Source organism: Nipponia nippon, unplaced genomic scaffold (genome assembly GCF_047370975.1).
Source record: "Nipponia nippon isolate SJK-2023a ecotype South Korea unplaced genomic scaffold, ASM4737097v1 scaffold_3, whole genome shotgun sequence".
NCBI lineage: Eukaryota > Metazoa > Chordata > Aves > Pelecaniformes > Threskiornithidae > Nipponia > Nipponia nippon.
The window spans coordinates 74574990-74593761 of record NW_028262347.1 but is presented as its reverse complement, the minus strand read 5'-3'; the positions used below and the strand labels follow the sequence as shown (position 1 = coordinate 74593761).

The 18772-nt window shown below is 35.5% G+C and overlaps 1 protein-coding gene across 11 annotated transcripts in view; it reads right to left on the bottom strand.

The window, feature by feature from the left end:
- C2CD5 (C2 calcium dependent domain containing 5) overlaps positions 1-18772 on the bottom strand; it is a 74551-nt gene that overhangs the window by 28311 nt on the left and 27468 nt on the right. For 7 of the 11 annotated variants that reach the window (XM_087764120.1, XM_087764122.1, XM_087764113.1 and 4 more), the window contains 3 exons: positions 5450-5564; positions 2798-2893; positions 835-1026 (listed from right to left, as the gene is read on the bottom strand). In XM_087764120.1, the coding sequence (XP_087620246.1) occupies positions 835-1026; positions 2798-2893; positions 5450-5564 (403 nt within the window). Of the gene's footprint in view, positions 1-834; positions 1027-2704; positions 2894-5449; positions 5565-17983; positions 18050-18772 lie in introns of all 11 variants that reach the window. The other 4 variants (XM_087764117.1, XM_087764118.1, XM_087764124.1 and 1 more) reach the window with 3 other exon arrangements.

Here is an 18772-nt window from a genome sequence, read left to right as displayed (position 1 = left end):
TACTCCCTTGGTGGCCCTCCACTGAACTTGCTCTAGGTTTCTGATGTCTGTCTTAATCTCAGAGGACAAAACTGGACAGGTATCATATTGTCTGGTCCCACTCACTGTGGTGTAACTGGTAAACTTGAAGAGAATGCATCATCCCCTCCACATCATTAAGATGTTCAACAGGACAAGCCCCACTGCAGACTCTATTATACCTGTCACAGCCATCCAGGTAAGTTATGAACGATAAACCACTACCCTCTCAGCCCAACCATCCAACCAGTTATTTATCCATGTAGTTGGCCACCCATACAGACTGTACATAGCTAACCCTTCCTTCTTTCCCACTGTCAACCACCTTACTCCCTTTTCCAAATTCAAAGACCACAGCATAAAATGGACATAGACATCATTCTACAGAGATGATGTTCAGTTATGGACATCAGCACAGAAGTAACAAAACTGACTTAAACAGTTCATTGAGTTTCCAGTGCAATAGCTGTATCTGACCACGTCAGCAGTCTTAAACAGCAAGTTAAAGCATGAAAACTCCTACATCCAGGCAGCCAAAATACAGCAATTCCCATAGGCATTAAAAAAAAAAAGGCAGAACGTTAACCAAATGTCCATCAGCATGGATAAGATACCAGATGTCCATCAACAGACATGACACGTAACACAGGGGGAGGAGAAAGCTGTCCTCCTCCTCCTCCTGTACCCTAATAAACTGCCATTAACTCCTAGCAATTCAACATAAAAATTTAAGGTTTGACGACATACTGGACTTTAGCAACAGGAAGTGTTTCAAAGATCTCCAAAACTTTACTAAGAAAACATTTTGATAAATACCTGGCTTGAATAAGACATCCCTTTCCAATAACTATTGCCTCTACAGGAAGATCGATTGTGGTGAAAAGGACATCAGGAACTTTTTGCTTCCTGCAGTTGTAACAATAAGTGAGGTGAGCAGGGAATGGCATGTTCAATTCATCGTATGGTATATGGCAAAATCCACAACCTGGTGGTGAAGCTTCTTCAATCCTAAAAATACATTATGGAGAACATACTTAAAAGATCTGCATCTTATTAACAATGATCAATACGTGCACATGTGTATAAACACCTACAGATACCTATTTAAATCATACACTGCAGCTATACTCTGCTCCATTACACCAATGTGACATGTATAGCATTTTATGAATTAGAAGAGTAAAATTAGGCTGCACACTACTAGCTAAAATGCTATAAATAAAACTTGCATTGAAACTTGTTGTGCAGGGATCAAGAAAAAGTACATACAATGACCAACGATTTATATAAACCTAACGTTACTGAGCTGGCTTTAGGCACTATGATTTCTAAATGTAGTCCATGGTACAACAGCTGTACAGAGAATCTGCTGTACCAAATACAATGCAAAGTCTCTTTTACATGGATTGTGTCCAAAAACCTACACAAACCTAATGAGCAGAACATAAACAACAAACCAACCATCCTACTGAGAAGCAGCACAATACATATTAACATTGTAAGAACAACAGCAAGATTATTTCCTAAGATAAGGCATCAGGTGAAACTTGTTATTCACTTAGAACGCTTAGTCCCACTCCCCCATATCCAGGAATGACCACTATAAAAATATGAACATGGAAAGCAAAGGCTAACTGCATCACTGCAAATTTATTCTGTTTCACATAAACAACTCTTCTCAGTGAATTCTGAAGAGATGCTTAAGCAAATCTGACAGATTTGGAACATCAGTTATCATAGACTTCGACAAACATATTTTGTCTCAAACATGGGCTTTTTCCATTTAGTTATTCTACCTTCCTTTGGCATTTCTAATCTATGCCAACGCTCTTAGTAGTGCTGAAATACATATTTTGATAAAAATGCAATTTTCTTCATATTATGAACATGACATTTCTTTCTCTCCATCACATAGTGAATACGGAAACAAGTATTTTTGTTCTGGCTACAGTTTTCAAAAGTGTATCTACACAAGAAGGTAATGGCCTCCTGCTAACAAAGTAAAAGGATAATAAATAATACTATGTTGGCAGGGTTTTTATGGAAAACATAATGCAAGTGCTAAGGTGTAATAAATAGCCTTACTTACAACTACAATAATCCCTTGAAATATTTGATGACTGTCCTGATGAACACATAATAAATTGCCAATATGCATTAGGTTAATCTAATTATTCTTCCTCAAAATAACTGTTTGTCGATACTCATTCTTCAAATTTTATTTGCAAGAGCACAAAACAAAGGGAAACTTCACGTTTTTCCTTCAGTTTCATGATTTCGTTCATAAACTTCAACTAAAACATACATCTTTTGTAAAAATCTGGCACCATCTTTGTTTTACAACCAAGCTATTTTATCTTCCATACAGCTCTTAAAAGAGTACCTATAGAGCATATATACACATATTACAGCCACAGCAGTTTTTGGCTTATGTAATTTATCATACATCTGTAAGTTTTTTATAGTGTGATATAAAGTTGAGAAAGATACCTGAAGAGCAGCAAAGAAAAAAACTGAGTTACGATCTGTGGTTAGTAGTCAAATGTGTTACCTTATTCAGACTGTTAGAAATAAAAACAGAATATCTAATTTGGTGCAGAGTTCCATTACTTCTGTTGTTGTTGTTGTTAGTGAAAAGCAGTAAAGTGGTTGGTCCCGCATCCTGCACTGTAACACTGTAACCTACCCTAATAGAGAAGAACTATCTTGGCTCTGAGGAAAAAAATCAACCTCTCCCTTCTCTGACCCTATGGAAAAGAAGCCAGGCTGCCATGACAACCTTTGTTCCAAACAGCCTTCCACGGTGCCATCCTGAAGAAACCTAGGGTTCAGTACAGCTGCTGTGCCAGACGCGGACAAAATACAGACCTCTTCACTATAAAAGAGAAAAGAATTACAACAAAGTGAATTCCTACTACTTAGTGCTACTTTTATTTAAAACTACTAGATTAAAAGGCTGGTATGAAAGTCTCAATGAATTCAATATAACTACCAATTTTGTGCATTTGTGCAGTTTTATCCATTAAATCTCACAAACAATCCTCTTCTGGTATTTAAACCATTGTATAAGTACGAGATGCAGAAGGATTGAACAGAAAGACTGAAGAGCTTTGCCCTGTGTTATAAATAATATGCTAGAACACCACAAAGGCTAACCAGGTTTAAGTGTGGCTTTCAATACTATGGTTAATAATGCAAAGAAATCCAGTCAACCAAACATAAGCAAAGAAACCTTAAAAAACACCAAAGTAATTGTTTACCAAAATAAAATGGAAGTTGAGAGCCTCATCATCTTATAAACATTCACTCTCAAAATGAAGTTACAACACAATACTGACAAGCGTGCTTCTTGGAGGATAAAAAGCAGCAAAACAGTAAAATTTGACCATGAACAACTACAATAATGGTACATTCAGCTTGTAAAGCAACTGACCATATTCATGATTCAGCAGAGTTAAAGCTCTCAGAAGTGCAAACTATGATCACAGAGCTTTTATTATTTCTGAAATTGTTAAATAAGAAAAAAATCTCTAACATTCAGTACTTAAAATACTATATTGGAAAAAATACAGAGAAAAGCTTTCCCACATTTTCTAGAATGATACATGTGCCTTTTTTATTTGTTGTTTCTCTTTCCAGAATATTTTTTCATATATAACATGTCTGGCAGACCAGTACTTACAGACAGAGCCTTGCTCTTTAAGCATGGAATAAAGCTGAACTGGCGAGTAAGCATGAGAACTCTATTAATAAACTATTTTATCAATGATCAAATAGTACCACATTAAATTCTTTAAGAAAAATGAAAGTGTGAAATAACCCAATAACTCACTGCCTATCTATATTGTGTACATTCTTTCCCCATAGTTAAGGTAGAAAAAAAAAAATACAAAATATTCATGCTTTTTACAAGGAGACTGACAGCTAAAGGAATAAACCTTCCGTTTTTAGTGCAAGATCATCCCTCAGCGATGGAAACTTGCACATCAGAATTCTAAGGTAAAATGGTCTTTAATACACCAAGCAAGACAGGACATAACCAGACAAGACAGCATAAGGAATACAAAGTATGCCTTGTCTGTAAAGTAAACTCCCCTGTTTTCCTACTCTACTAGCACAAGCACTTGACTTCCAAAAAATGTTTTCAAGTTTTGTGAAATATCAATATATTTGGTGGTTTGTTTTTTTTTTTTTTTTACCTGCAGCGAAGCAAGAAATGTGACGGAGCAACAGATGTGAAGCCATCAGTGCTGTGGCTTTCAGACTCATCGTTTCTGGTTATCTTACTACTTTACCAACAGATCGTGTGCACTCGTGAAAGCACTGTACAACTCTGTATTTCTTTCTTCAACTTATCAATTGCAGAGTAAAATTAAACTTCTTTTTCCAACTTCTCTCTTTAAAAAAGCAAATCCCCAGTGCTTTTCTTTTAAAGTATTTAGGCAAAAATAACTTGACAGAAAGTAAATTCAGATGTCTGAGTTTGCTTCAGTTACTTTCCTAAAGCAATTCAAAACAACTAGTGAGCCAGAGCACTTTTCTGTTTGATACCAACCATACATACTTGGCCCCAGGAGGAGCTCTTCATAGATTACTTTCCGGAGCTATAAAGAGACAAAACCTTTCCTGGGCCAGAGAGAAGGACAAGTAATTAGATTAATCCCAAATCATTTCTCCCAATCTCGAAGCCTCTCACAAAGTTTGTTATTAAGCCACCAAAATACACAAGATTGGAATGTTCTTAGCCAAAGGGAATACAGTAAGACACTGGAGTTTTGGCCTGAATAGGATGCAGGGCTGGGGAATTCAACGTCAGAAAGACTATTGCAGAGCTGCAGTTTAATGTTAAACACCACTGTAGTACTGAAAGATAAAAATGATGACACACATTTTCCATAAAGAAATACAGAATGTTTGCACCTAAAGTATTCTATATCTATCGGGCAGCATATTCTCCTTTAACTTACAACTAATACATTCCTAGTAAAGAACTTGTGCCTTAAGTTTCAAGTGTACCTTTTAAGTACTGGTCTGCCAGTTGTTACCCAATAATGAAACTGTAATACATATACTTTTAGGAACAGTCTCAACTATTTAGGTAGATTAGGTTTAGAAAATTTCAGAGATAAATTAATATTGTTACTACAAAAGCAAAGAGGTAGGTTTGAAATTTTTTTTTTTAAATAAAAATTGTAATATTCATTAGAAAAAACTTAAAACCCAATAAAAAAACAAACCAAAACATATAAATGGAAAAAAAAAAAAAAGAGGCACAATAGTGAAATCTCAGAAAGTTACTAACAAACTCTCTGAAGTACGTATACTAGACAGTACCAACAACTGTGCTGAAACAGTTCATCATTTTTAATCCTCTGAAGATGAAATAAATTTTCTGTGGCATTTTGAAAATCAAATCATCATCGTGATTTACCAAATGCTAGTTGATTCACTGTAGCCCACTACAGCATGACAACCCAATGCCTTGGCATGGGATTTTATTTCTTGTCTGATTTCTGCCCACCATGCATCTCGTGTCTCTGGTTCATCTGAAAGACAAAGTATAAATCAGTTCACTATTCTGCGCTATGTCAACATAAAGCTTCATGCAATTAATCTGAAAAGTCGACTTTTTCATATTCAAGTGTTTTGTTGCATCTGGACACTTTTTATTTCCTAGCTATCGCACTTCAAGCAAACACTAACGGGGCTTTTTCATTAATCTTCTTGCTTATCACCCACGTGAACAGGTTCTGACAAATTACTGCATTCCTGTTGTTGTCCATATAATACCAAAATACTGTAGATACTGTTCCAATCTCTACCCATTTGAAGACCATACTGTCAGTTTCCAACAACATGAGAGCAGGATGTAACTTGCAACAAAGCATAACAGATACTCTGTAATATTGAAAAACTGGAAGTAGTAGTAATGAAACAGTATTTGTAGTAATAAAGTAATATTTTGCTTTGTTATACACTTGACATCTTTGAAATAACCTCAATAGTTTTTCCTACTGCAAGCAGTTCTCTCTGTTAAGCAGGTTTCAAAAACATTTGTTCAAGACTATCACGAATCACACAGGTCTGTGGTCCTTATTTCAGCACCTCTAACTTTGAGAAGCCATAGGTATCTGAAACTACTTCTACATTAACAACATAACTACTACATGTTGTCTATGTACTTGTCAATGCTTTTTTGTTTCAGTATCCTGACAACCGCACCTTTTTTCTGCCCCCTCAATAGATTCGAATTACCTTTATTGCCTTTGAGGTTATATGCTAAAATGTATCCTACCTGCTTTTCATGAAAACCACATTAAAAGTGCAAAAAAGAGTGCTACTAGAATAAGTTTATGCAATCCATTTATTTTAATTGTTCAGCAATTAGTTTCCCAGTACTAAAGCTCTTGGCTCACAAACTTTTTACATACGAAGTAAACAAGTACTGTCATTTACAATTAGAGCTTGTCAACTGTTTCTTCTTTCAAAATGGCTTACCTGTACCAATGAACTTAGCTGAAAACTATGTTAATTGTTGATACATTTAAAAAAAGGGGAAAAACAAGAAGAAACAATAGGCACTCAGATGCTACAAAGGGTTCTGAGTAGATAGATTCTTATACAATTTCCCTGAAATCAACTGAACTTTGCGCAGATACAGACTTCTAGCCATTGAGATCTCCTTGCTGAATAGTAATTTAAAATATCAATGTCAAAACCTGAGATTAATTGGGAACCAATTTTGTACTATCAGGAATATTTATAAATATAGTGTATGATAACCCTATATCATACACTAGGTTCTCTGACAACATGACAAACAAAAATGAAGAAGATGCAGATATACACATATTTTGAAATTTACTGAAAACAAAAATATTGTACAGCAAGATGTATTAATTCATGAATTTACTTCAACTTTTCATTTAGAACTAGGCTTTCAGCTTTCCAAAATAAATTAGTCATCATTTTCTAATTAAAAAAAAGAGCACAGAGGTATGTATATTCAACTATACCTAACTTCAGATGTCAATGCTTGTGTAACTCATAGTGCTGTACTGACTAACAGCAGCCTTGGGTGTGCAGACTGAAGTTTATCCAACATTTGCTTTAAGAAATGAACACTGAACAACAACAACAAAAAAAAACCCTACAGTGACAGTTCTCAGGAAGGTTCTCCGCAATCAAGACAAAAATATACACATTAAGACACAAAACAGACTAAGGATTTTCATGAACTGTAACAATCATGTTCCATTATATCCAAGTTCACCTTCAGCAGGTTTCAGTGCATTATTATTAGAATCTTGAGGCACTGCACTGCACTTTTTAAACACTTTCACTGACTGGGAAAATCAAATGCTCGAGATGATATGCAGTAATCCTGACTCAGATGGTTGGAGTACTTGCTAGCAAGGTCTCACACTTTTCAGCTTTCAAAAGCAGAGAATCATGCAGAAATAACCCGTCACATCATAGGGCTGGAGTTCCCACGCTCAGCTATGAGAACCATTTGTGGTAAACATAAAGGAAAGTGGGAGGCAAAATGTCTTCTCTTTTGCGTGTGCACCTCTGTCTGAACAGAGGCTGTTGTTGCTGCCACCAGTTAATGACAGTAGTGGTAGGTGAACGGAGCAACTTTGGAAATGCATTTTACGGCAAAAGCTGCAACACCTGACAAAATGGACAGCTAGCTGTATGGGAGATGGGAGACCACAAACACATTCTGTAAATGTTATCGCTAACTCTTCATGGTAGAAGGGATGTGGATCTTGGGATCAATTTCTCCTTCCCCATCCAATCACAGACGGGAAGATTGCTTACCAATGTGTGTTTCTCTCTATAACAGAAAAGCGTAAGTAGTTGGAAAAATGGTTCACTGACTATGCAGAACAACTCCTACTCAATTAGATTTGACCACAGGCAGCTGGCTATAAACAGCCACACAGATTTTTGTGCTTCACAGAAAAACACCTGCAAAGGAGAAGTAACCTTTTTCTAGACATAAACAAAGACGAAAAAGCCAATTTTACTAAATCATCACTTTTCTCTTCACGCCTTTAGGTATCATTTAGCAAAAACTGCTCCTAGTTGTCACCAATGACCTTTCTATGACAAAAAGTGCAAGAAAATGGCAAGTTATGACAAAGGAGTTGAAAGTGAGCAACAGGTGAAGCGACTGGGGATGAACAGGGAAAGTGCTGTGGAATAAACAATAAGATTACAAACAGGAATATGACACTGAAAAGGTATGTAGCCACAGTAAAAACTGAAACAGAATGAAACGTTGAAAGGGAACAGATAAGCTTAAGGGGAACAGAAACAGTAGAAATAGTAGTGACGGGTCCCAAACTGTATGCAAACATTTAACTTTCCTCCAGAAAAATTTATAGCTTAAATTAAGGTTTAGGAACAAGGTCCTAAAAGGGTTAACACAATTTTCTCACCTAACTCATCTACAAGAACGCCTTATCGTAATGGAAAGCACATATTGTTGTGAGGTTGCTCAACACTATGTCTTGCTAAAGCAACGTTCAACCCTTTACTCTGAGCATCTGTTCAATATCAGGATTAATAAAACTATTAACTACAGTAATACATTAATTCTGATTAGAGATAAGAACAATTTTCCAGCCATTGACCTCAGTGTTAACAGGATCAGGCCCAATATCTTTCAAAAATTCCAACAAATTCTCATTGCACAAGTTCAAAAATTTCTATACGAGTCATGCATAAACAAGTGTTTGTAAAGAAGTCTGGGTCCTCTGCTGAAGACATTTAATTTTTTTTTTCTTTCAGAAAGAGGCCAAAAATACGAATTAGTATGTTTATATATAAATATTGTACATTCACCATTTACATGAACTTACCTTTGCATATTAAAAACACAAAATGATTGTCTACAATTAAAATCAAACACCATGACATTGCAATAATAAATCGATACAAAACACTGAATGCAGTGCAATGTGTAGCATTCATATTCTTCTGACAAATATTTCCACAAGCAGCCTTTTTTGACACATGAGCCACACAATTTCACATGGGGATGCCATTGTAGCATTTACAAGTTTAGTAAAGCTAAGGATTTACATAAACAATTAGAGGAGTTAGGGAAGCAGGATGGCATGTGTCCAGTACACTCCATAAGAGTGTCTGTTGTTGTTTTTTGCTAAGGCAAAAGCTTAAGAACTAAGGGTTTGCAAAGCAGATTCAGCAGACAGTAGCCAGAAACGGTGGGTATTTTGGCGCATGCTTGGATCAGGTGACAGTACAGACTGAAAACTATGGCAGCTCACTGAAATGGTTACAGAAAGTAATGGCCCTGGATTCTAGGTGGAAGCAAAAAGGCAAGCATACATAGCACTCAATCACAAGCTTTTCTAGCAAATCTACTAAGTAGTTTGTAGCAAGGTTTATCTACAACTTCAAGCAAAAAAGTTGGCAAAAATTACACTGCTATTATGCGCCCTTTATTGGAAACCAAAGACTGAATATTAAACCTACTTTTATTAATGTTTCAAAATTGGCATGATATTTATGACAAAGTGGAAGCAAAGTACACTGTTTCTAGAGTTGGAGACTTGAGAAACAATGTTGTTAACAGTAGAGTATTCTATAAAAATCGTGCCAACTCAAACCTCCTCCAACTGAAACTTCCCAAACTTATTTTATTAAACAGCTTCAGAAGATACAAACAGCACTGTATTCATTTTGTGCCCTAAATGTTCTTTGAGTTGGTTCCATCCACCACCAATTCATCTATGTCTTTCCTTCAAAATATGAGGTTGATTTCTATGAGGCTGTGTTGTCGACAGAACAACATCCTTCACCTGGAGATAACCCTAGACACTATCAATGCTTTCTGATTCATAAGAAGCAACACCTTTCCAAAGTTAATTTGCTAGAGGTTCACTTGTAGAGGGTCTTTCATGATTTAGCCAGAATCTGCATTATGCTAGGTCCATACAGATTTTTAAAAACTGAAGAAAAATTAAGAAGAATGGTCTCTTGATTACACAGATCATACTCAAGAGTTATTCTATTAGGGCTGAATCCCTAGACATCCTGAGACAATTAGTCTGAAGTAGGAACTGTAAGATTCATTTTCAACCTATTTTAATATTGCATAATTTAGTAAATATTTACATTTATCATATAACATTTTCAAATGAGAACAATCATACTATGACAGTTTTCACAATCTACGAACGACTCATTGTTCTGTTGTCTCAAAAATGGCAATGGAGACACCAATAATATTCTTTCAAATCCCATCTTTGAGTCTTTCACTAGGCAGAGCCATTATCCACACCTTCCTTATCCCCTTATTCTTGTATCTTCTTCATTAAAACCTGTTAGTCAGCTTATACAGAAAAAAGTGAGGGATTTTTTGGTAGGTTGGTTTGGTTTGGTTTTTTTAAGAGACACCTTTGTTAGGTTTACAAGCAGCCTTCCCTCAACCTCGAAGTTTAATTTAATTCTCTCTGGTTATCCTATAAATACTGAAATTTCCTATCATTTTTCTAAAATATTGAACAATTAAGTAAGTGTAAAAAAGGCTAAATTCTCTTGTCTGTAAAGTTTAAACACAAAACTTGGGTAGCAAAAAACTAGACCTACAACAGATTAACCTAAAACTTTCAAAAGATTTTCAAAGCCATTCCATCCTTTTTTAAAAATTACTCCCTTTATTCCTCTTTAAGACTTAAAAGATGTGAACATGAAAACTTTGCTTATGATACGGAAACTGAAGGAAGTAGATAATTGGGATTTATCAAATGAAAACTAAGATACACTAAAACAGCAGAAAACAATGCAACCACACCACCAAAGAGAACAGGTAGACTTACTCCTACAAAGCTTAAACTACAGACAAAACATCCAGCCTGGAGAATAGTGCTGAATCAGTGCTCTTCTGCCAGATGAGGTCAGAGAGCACGTATCTCACTTCTCAATCCCAAACTGCTGAATGTGCAAAAAGGCAGGTTTAAGTTTGGATGAAGAAACAATTTTAAGAACATTTAGGATTAAAACTGCATCCAGCTTTCATGCATTTACAGGATGAGATATTTCAGCTGGCTGACTGAACACAAAACCATTCATTTGCAGGGCTAGTTTTCTATTGGGTCAGTCAAGCCCAATCACTACATGATCACCAGAAGACTGCAAGAGCACATGGCAGAAATTGTACAGAAAAGCAGCATCATTCCTTTTAGTGGCAGCTCACTATTGAGGAGTGTTAGCTTTAATACCAAAATATACCCCAAGATGGAGAAGCAACAAAGTGTTCCTCTTAGTAACATTCCCATCAAAACTCCTGAATTCTTTTCTTGTATTCCAAATTCCATGAAAAAAAATCTACACCACTGCTAGGAGGCTAGAGAATACTCTGTTTTTTCTTACAAAAGAAAAAAAATTAACAGAATCTCCATAGCTTCTGTATCTCTGATGTGCGTGAATGTATTTGTAATTTAGACAGAAACATATGTAATTATACTTCCATTAAGGGATTTTAAAATGCATCAGGAGATGTTTGTACCTATCTCACCCCTGAATAGGAATTATAAAAATCCTAATTCAAAGTTTGGCTTTTGGAATCCTACCTTAACTTCCAATCAGCTAACGCTCTCAGCCATATATTCCTGAACAACTTTATATTCTCAACATCCCGAACAGCAAGCCTTGAGATGTCTCCCTGCATTTGTTCCTCATCTCAAGTAAATATTCCTTGCAAGAGTTTGAATGCTCAGATACCTAAAGATTAGCATCTTGTAAGTCTTATGACTGATATCACTAAACGCAAGTATTTTATATAGTCCACTGTGATAACAACATCTGTGATCTAAACTAATTCCAACCTTGTAAACCTAAGCAGAATATCCCAGATTAAAAAAACAGAGTAACTACTTGGATTTTCACACTGAAAAAAGCAAACCTCCACTGTTCTACACTTTGTCTATCAGTCATACATTGCAAGTTACATACGTAATTCATCTTAGGAATAAACATGCAAGAATCACTTGGGCAGACTACAGCACAATTTAAGCTTTTCTAAATATTACAAGTAATCCTTGAAGCGTTAGTTTTCCATAAAGTGGTTCAACAAAATCTGCTGCAAATACCACCAGGCATTAACTACACAGCCGTAACAGTAATGCATCCTATAACTTTGGCTTTTAATCATAGATGAAGGTCTGATAGAAACAGCACAAGCTGCAAAAAAGTATCATCTTTAAAAAAAAAAAAAGAATTCTGCAATACCACTAAAACTGCCAGAATAACTTAATTTATAGCTAAGGGAAACCACCATGTGATACAATTTAAATAAAATTTTAAAAAACTAAAATAAAAAGATACAGCATTTCAAGAAAAAAAAATATGTTCAGGGTATTTATATATGTACATATTAAAAATTAAACCTAAAATTAAACTATTAAGATAACACTTAAAAATAAAGGTTTAAACTTCACCATACTTCCTTAGAATTATAAAAGTTCAAGAGTACTGCCCAGACATAACAAAATGTTAAACATCGGGAATTAATTTGTCTCTGGAAAATCAGTGTGCCAGGCCTAAATATGTAACTTTGTCACTCCAGCTTTTAATTATTATTTTGATCAGTTATTCATCCTATAACAGTGAAGTCCTCACAGCTGTGCATAAGGTTCCTCTAATCATAAGATGAGTGGGATGCTAAAGAAGATCTAGGAATCTGTTTTAATTGATCCTATTACAGTAACAAGGGCAAGCTCTGACACTTTGAAGAGCTGCTAGGTATTAAAGAAACTACTTATTCTCTCCTGTATCTCTCTGTTGCTTTGTCATCTTGGCACAATAAATACAACCTATTTTGAAACATGAGTGATCTTCAAAGGGCATCTTCAAATGACAGCAGCAAAGAGGCTATTATCCAAAGCTGGAGACCCTATGCTGTAACAAGATAGATCTTCTTAAACCACATTTCATCTATTTTATAACTGGTATCACAAGATGAACTAAAAGTATGATTTAAAGCTATAAACAAGCCAAACTAGCTGGAACATTAAAAGAAGCAACAGTAATACTAATTTATCTAACACAGTCCTTGAAAGAAACATACAGAATTAATTTAAACAGAGTAATTTAAACACACACACAAAAAAAAAAAATCTCTCAACAAACACAGATAGATGTTCACAGACAAGATGGCCGCTTTCTTGCTGACTGCCAGACAGACTATCCACCTTGCCGCAAAACTGCGGAAACAGGATGGCATTATTTGGCAAGAACAGATACTGCCTCTGCATTTCCTAGCCATTGTTTACACTCCTCGGGCTTTTACTGGTTACATTCACAAAACCTCTGCATTCATTAGTTGTATACACTCACAACTGTTTATTTTGTTTTAAGCCAAACTAGTCGGAGAAGCCCCCAAACTTCTGGATCCAAGGAGCCTTTGCTACAGTGCCTCTTGAAGTGAGTTCAGGACCTTAATGAGACTGCATTAAGAGAGACCAAAACCTCAAAGCTTACAAAAAACACTGAAAATATTAGTGCAAAAGATCAAAGACAAACTGCACTAACAGAATCCAAAGTAAAAACCGAACCAAAAAAACCATACCTATGATATTTCTTTATAAGAAACATGGCATATTGAGCAACTTCAGTCTTAGCACTTAGAAGGAAAATCTCTTGTGCCTAATTCAGCTCAGATAATGATCTTATCGATTAACATTTAACCAGAGTTATTTCTGTAATCCTGTTACGGTCAGTTAGAACTTGTGTTATCTGCCATTTTCCTACAATGCTGTCTGTAGACATTTTATAAGGACGTGCTTACCCATAATTATGTAGTAGTTAGAAAGGTGTCCTTTCACCTAGAATAATTCTAGTTTTCTTCTAACAATAATATATTTTGAGCCAGGCAAGAAGTTCTACAACTGTATCTTTGCAACCACAGAATAACACACCATAAGGCTGAAAAAAAACTCATTGCAATCCATGAAAGAAATTATATCAAGGTAAGAGTTTTAGTCAAGCCCCGTATTTTGGAATTAGGAACAGTTACGTGCAAGAATAACAATTTTCCACAAGACCAAGGTTCCCTCTCTTATGTGCGATCAATTCAAAAACCAAACTGTAGTGGTGCAATCAGCAACAGCTTTATTGGAGCATTTGTGCAGTGAAAAGTCTATGACGGCTTTCACACCATTAGCCAAATTTCAGGGAGACTTTTAAATCAATACGAACAGATTAAATAACATTACTTACTATTAGGCAAAGAATTCTAAAACAAAGACTTTAAATGCCAAGTTTATTTATTTATGAACCTCTAACAGAACACAAGAATACTATACTATACTCACTGACAGTGACCACCCTTTGTTCAGTTACATAAATATCTACTCAGAACTCTCCAAAAGAAAAATAATGCACAGTCCCAAAGAAAATTATTTCATTAATATAAGGGTGCATCTGCTTCAAAAAAGAATATTCAAACACCATTCACATTAACCATAAAAACTGCAATATTCACTGGTCTGGAAAGGCTGCAGAAAAGTAGAGTAAAATATTACTGAAAAACGCTGCACCTCTCACTCTGTTCAGAAAAGCCTCTGACAACTGCCTTAACCTCCCTTATCATAGCAACACACACTGATGTACAAGAAGTCAACCTATAAATTCTCCAAGAAAAGGCAAGAGGTCAACCTTAAAATGTTGTTTTTCTACTAGTTCTGAATGATAGCCACATCGGACACTAACAAAAACATTCTGACATTTTCTACTGTGTTCTTACAAGTATGCTGTATTTATAACCCAGATAGCAGTATGAAATGTAATTTGCACATTCACTGTATGTTTGTATTTCTGTGAAAGAAAAGCATTCAGTTACAGAACCAAAACATATTCAAGCTTTCCTCTTGCATTTCCTCATATACAAAACTAGCGTTCTGGAGAATTTCACTCCAACAGCAAATCTGGATATCAAACAAGGAGCTCAGGAGATCCTTAGGAATTTTACTAACAATCTTTTCTCCTTCCGTGTTTCTGACTACTGGAGCTGAAGAATCACTGCTGAAGCAGCTCCCTGAATGAGAAGTTTAAAAATGTCACTGTATGAGGACACTGTATACGTTAGTGCTATGAAACACCCGTATGCAAAAGCAGTCTCTATTCAAAAAGTTCCCTGCACTTCCCAAGGAAGCTTTCTTCTCTGTATTTAACCTCAGGGAGAAACTTTAACAAAGATCCAAGTCCTCTGGATCCAGGATTCCTTTCATGTGTTTATATTTACAGTGTATCTTTAACATCCTTTTTCAGAGACAGCACCAGAGTATTTCTTCCACGGTATTATGTGCCCTCTTTTCTATGAATTTGTGCTTGTCTCTCTACTTTTGTTTTGCAGATTCATCTTGATCATCACCTTTTCATAATTTTACAAACATTTAAACAATTTTGCCATTGAACTAGATGCAATTCCCAGATATTTAAGTAGTTTCTTTTCCATTCATCAAATAAAGTCAGTCTTTACTTCCATGTTTGATTTTCAAGCATCTTCAAATCTCTGACTTTCACCACCATGAGATGGTCCCAGTGTATATCTTACACACTTAATTAAACAAGCCTCCCTGGCATTGGGGAAAAAAAAAAAAAAAAAACCAACAAAACCAAACAAAACACCTTTATGCTATGCAGGTTACTAGCAAGCTTAAATGAAGCCTGAGCATTTTCAAAAAGGAAAATAGTTTTAGCCTACTTACAGCTGTGATTACATTTTTGCTAATGTGAATGTAATGTAAAGATGTAGTATTGTTTTCCTTAAGCTGTATAAATCCTTGCTCTCCTTCAGGCCAAGTATTAGCCAGCAATGATAGAGTTGACAAGAAAGCTCTGGAAGGGGCAGATGAATAGACATCTTCTTTGTTTTCTCAATGGTAACAGATCTGCGCAGCATATTCATTATTCCAGTTTAAGACAGATTTAGCTTGTATGTAATCTGCAACTCTGCTACCCATCACACATCATATTTAACGATTGATCTACTCTCTTCCTCCTTTCTTCTTCATTCAGCAACACACCTAGCACTGCCAAACAAGCATACTTCCAGGAATATGAGCATAACCTGTTCAGTCCCTAACCAGTAAGATTAATCAAGACTGTTACTACAGAGCTGCTGACACATGTCAAGGCAACAGAAATATAGACAGTACTCAGCGAGGTATTAACTCTAACATTACTGTTTGGTGTAGACCTCTCTACTCCAAAACTTCTGGGTAACAACCACCTCTGGGTATAAAATGCATATATAGATATAGATATAGAGATATATATATGCTTTCTTTGTCCTGTTATCTCTAAAAAATTTATGCTACTGTTTTGGATATTCTGTCAAGAAACAAATTCATTACTTCCTAGGCTTACATTTCTGGATCACTTTTTAGCCTAGCTCAATGTATGTTTAGTGTCTGTGCATAACTCATTTACTCCATTATTCTAATAAAATTCTTCCATGGTAACATCCTACTAAACACTACCTCGAAGAAGCAACAATTAATTAAAACTTTTCAAGGTAGCATACAAGATACAAAATTTCAATGCATTTTTAACACCTTGGATGAGACTATGCTATACCAGTAATAGATCCGAGAATTTCATTATATTATTTTCATACAGAAAGGAAAGTTAATTTAAAAGATATTCACTTTAGAACAAGCAAATAAAACCAACAAAACCAGAAAACCTTATAATTATAGTATTACAAGATGCTCACTGTAGCAAGGAACAAGGCTACAAAAATGAGCCAATAGTTTTCAGCACTACCTATTATTGAACTATTTCTAAAATGAAAAATGCATATAGATAATTTAAGCTGAAGTTTAGAGCACGACACTGCCATTTCCAAAGACAAACGACACAGAGCTGCACTGCAACAGTGAAGTACCAAGAAGGAAAGTTTGTTTCTGGGGGAAACAAACCCCCAGAGGTCAGCTTTATACCTTTCTACTGTGCCAGCTTTAAAAACATGAAAGTTTGGCAAGGTCTGCTGGCTTGGCTATTATACACAGAGAAGTTATGCCCTTCTTTTTTCCAAAGCACGCTACGTTTCCAGAAAGGGGGGGGGGGGGAGGAGGGGGCAGAGGCTCAGAGTCTTTATTTCTCCCCACAAGAGGCCAGTACTCTATGTAGCTTTTATGTAGACTGCATCAACTCATCCATTCGCTCTGCAGCTGTATAAAGGAGTTACATACTTTGATCCCTAAAACTGCATAAAAAAGCATATTAGGGCTTTTTTCAAGTTACGTGTTAAAAGTGATTAAGAAGTTCAAACCATTATGCTTTAAGTCCTGCAAGCTGATTGCATTTTACAATACAAAATTTATGAACCAACAAATTCTGGACTGCACTCTATCCTTCTCTTTAAACAGATCATCCTCTTCATCTATTTTCCATTCTCTGGGACAATTTTTATGTCTATTATTTAGAACAAATATGTTCATCAGTTTCCTGAAATCAACAGAAGTACAGCCATTGTTGAAGAAAGTGCAAGCTCATGCGAAACAAAACAAAACCAACCAACAGCCCCTCCAAAAACAAAAATTCAAACCAATAAAAAAAAAATTATATTAAAAAAAACTCATACCTCATATGATCCCAACTGTATAAATAAGAATCCATTCTCTTTCCCTAAATTATTTGTTTGACGGACACTGAGCTGAAAGCTACTACAAAATAATCATCTGAACATTCAGCTTTCCAGATTGATATTAAATTATTCTTAGCAATACTATTTTATACTAAAACAATGTTTTGCAATTTTAAAGAAAGCCTTTAACAACATTAAAACAAGACATTTAGGCATTTGATGGTTAAACAGATTTAAATTTGAAGGATTAACCTAAATATCCTACAGCATTTCTAAGAACTTCACTGAGCTGCCATAATTTCTGTCAGCATATGTAGTACTGAATGACTAATCAAATACCTGAATTGAAACTATTCCAGTCTAGCAGTTTGTATGATCTTGTGTTACCCATAATTCCGACAAAGGCTGAGTTCAAAACAGCAAATTAGTAGATCAGTTATAGGAGCAGAATAGTGAAAAAAAAACTACCAACAAGAACACAATTGACAACACCACTCCACAGGAACTGGAAAGACACAGACAGCAGAGTTAATAAGAGGCTGAAATAGAAAGGGAGAAAAGGAGCATGCTATAGCAATCTAGCACTAGGCGTGATCAAAGTGTACAGTATATAGCAATTATTGTCGTATTGATAAGTTCTCAATCCACCCTGTCAATTATTCTTTCCTCTTCTACATTTTCCTGTTCATTCACCAGTTCATTTGCTTCCTTTAATATTTTACAGACTTATTTGACTCAAATGCTTAGTATGATCATTCCTATATCAGAATTTTTTTTTTCCAATTCTTCACCTTCCCTCCCATAGCCAGGTGCCTTCATTCCCCCTTTTGTTTTCACTGTTTTGCAATATACTGAGTTCAAAGTATCATGCATCTTGCATTCACTTGTCAGGAGCAATCTACAAGTCCCACAAAAACACCGCAAAGAGCCACTTAGTTGTGCAAACATGCATCTCCTCTTATTTCTTATCCTGCTTTCAGTCAGTTGGGAAAAATAAAAGGAGTGCATAATGCAAGAAATTAGTTTTTAGAACTTCTGAGTATAATTGATTTTTTTTACTTCCATTTTGTCTTAAATAAATTTATCACACAGGAAATTTTGCATGTAAGTGACCTGTATCAGAAACCT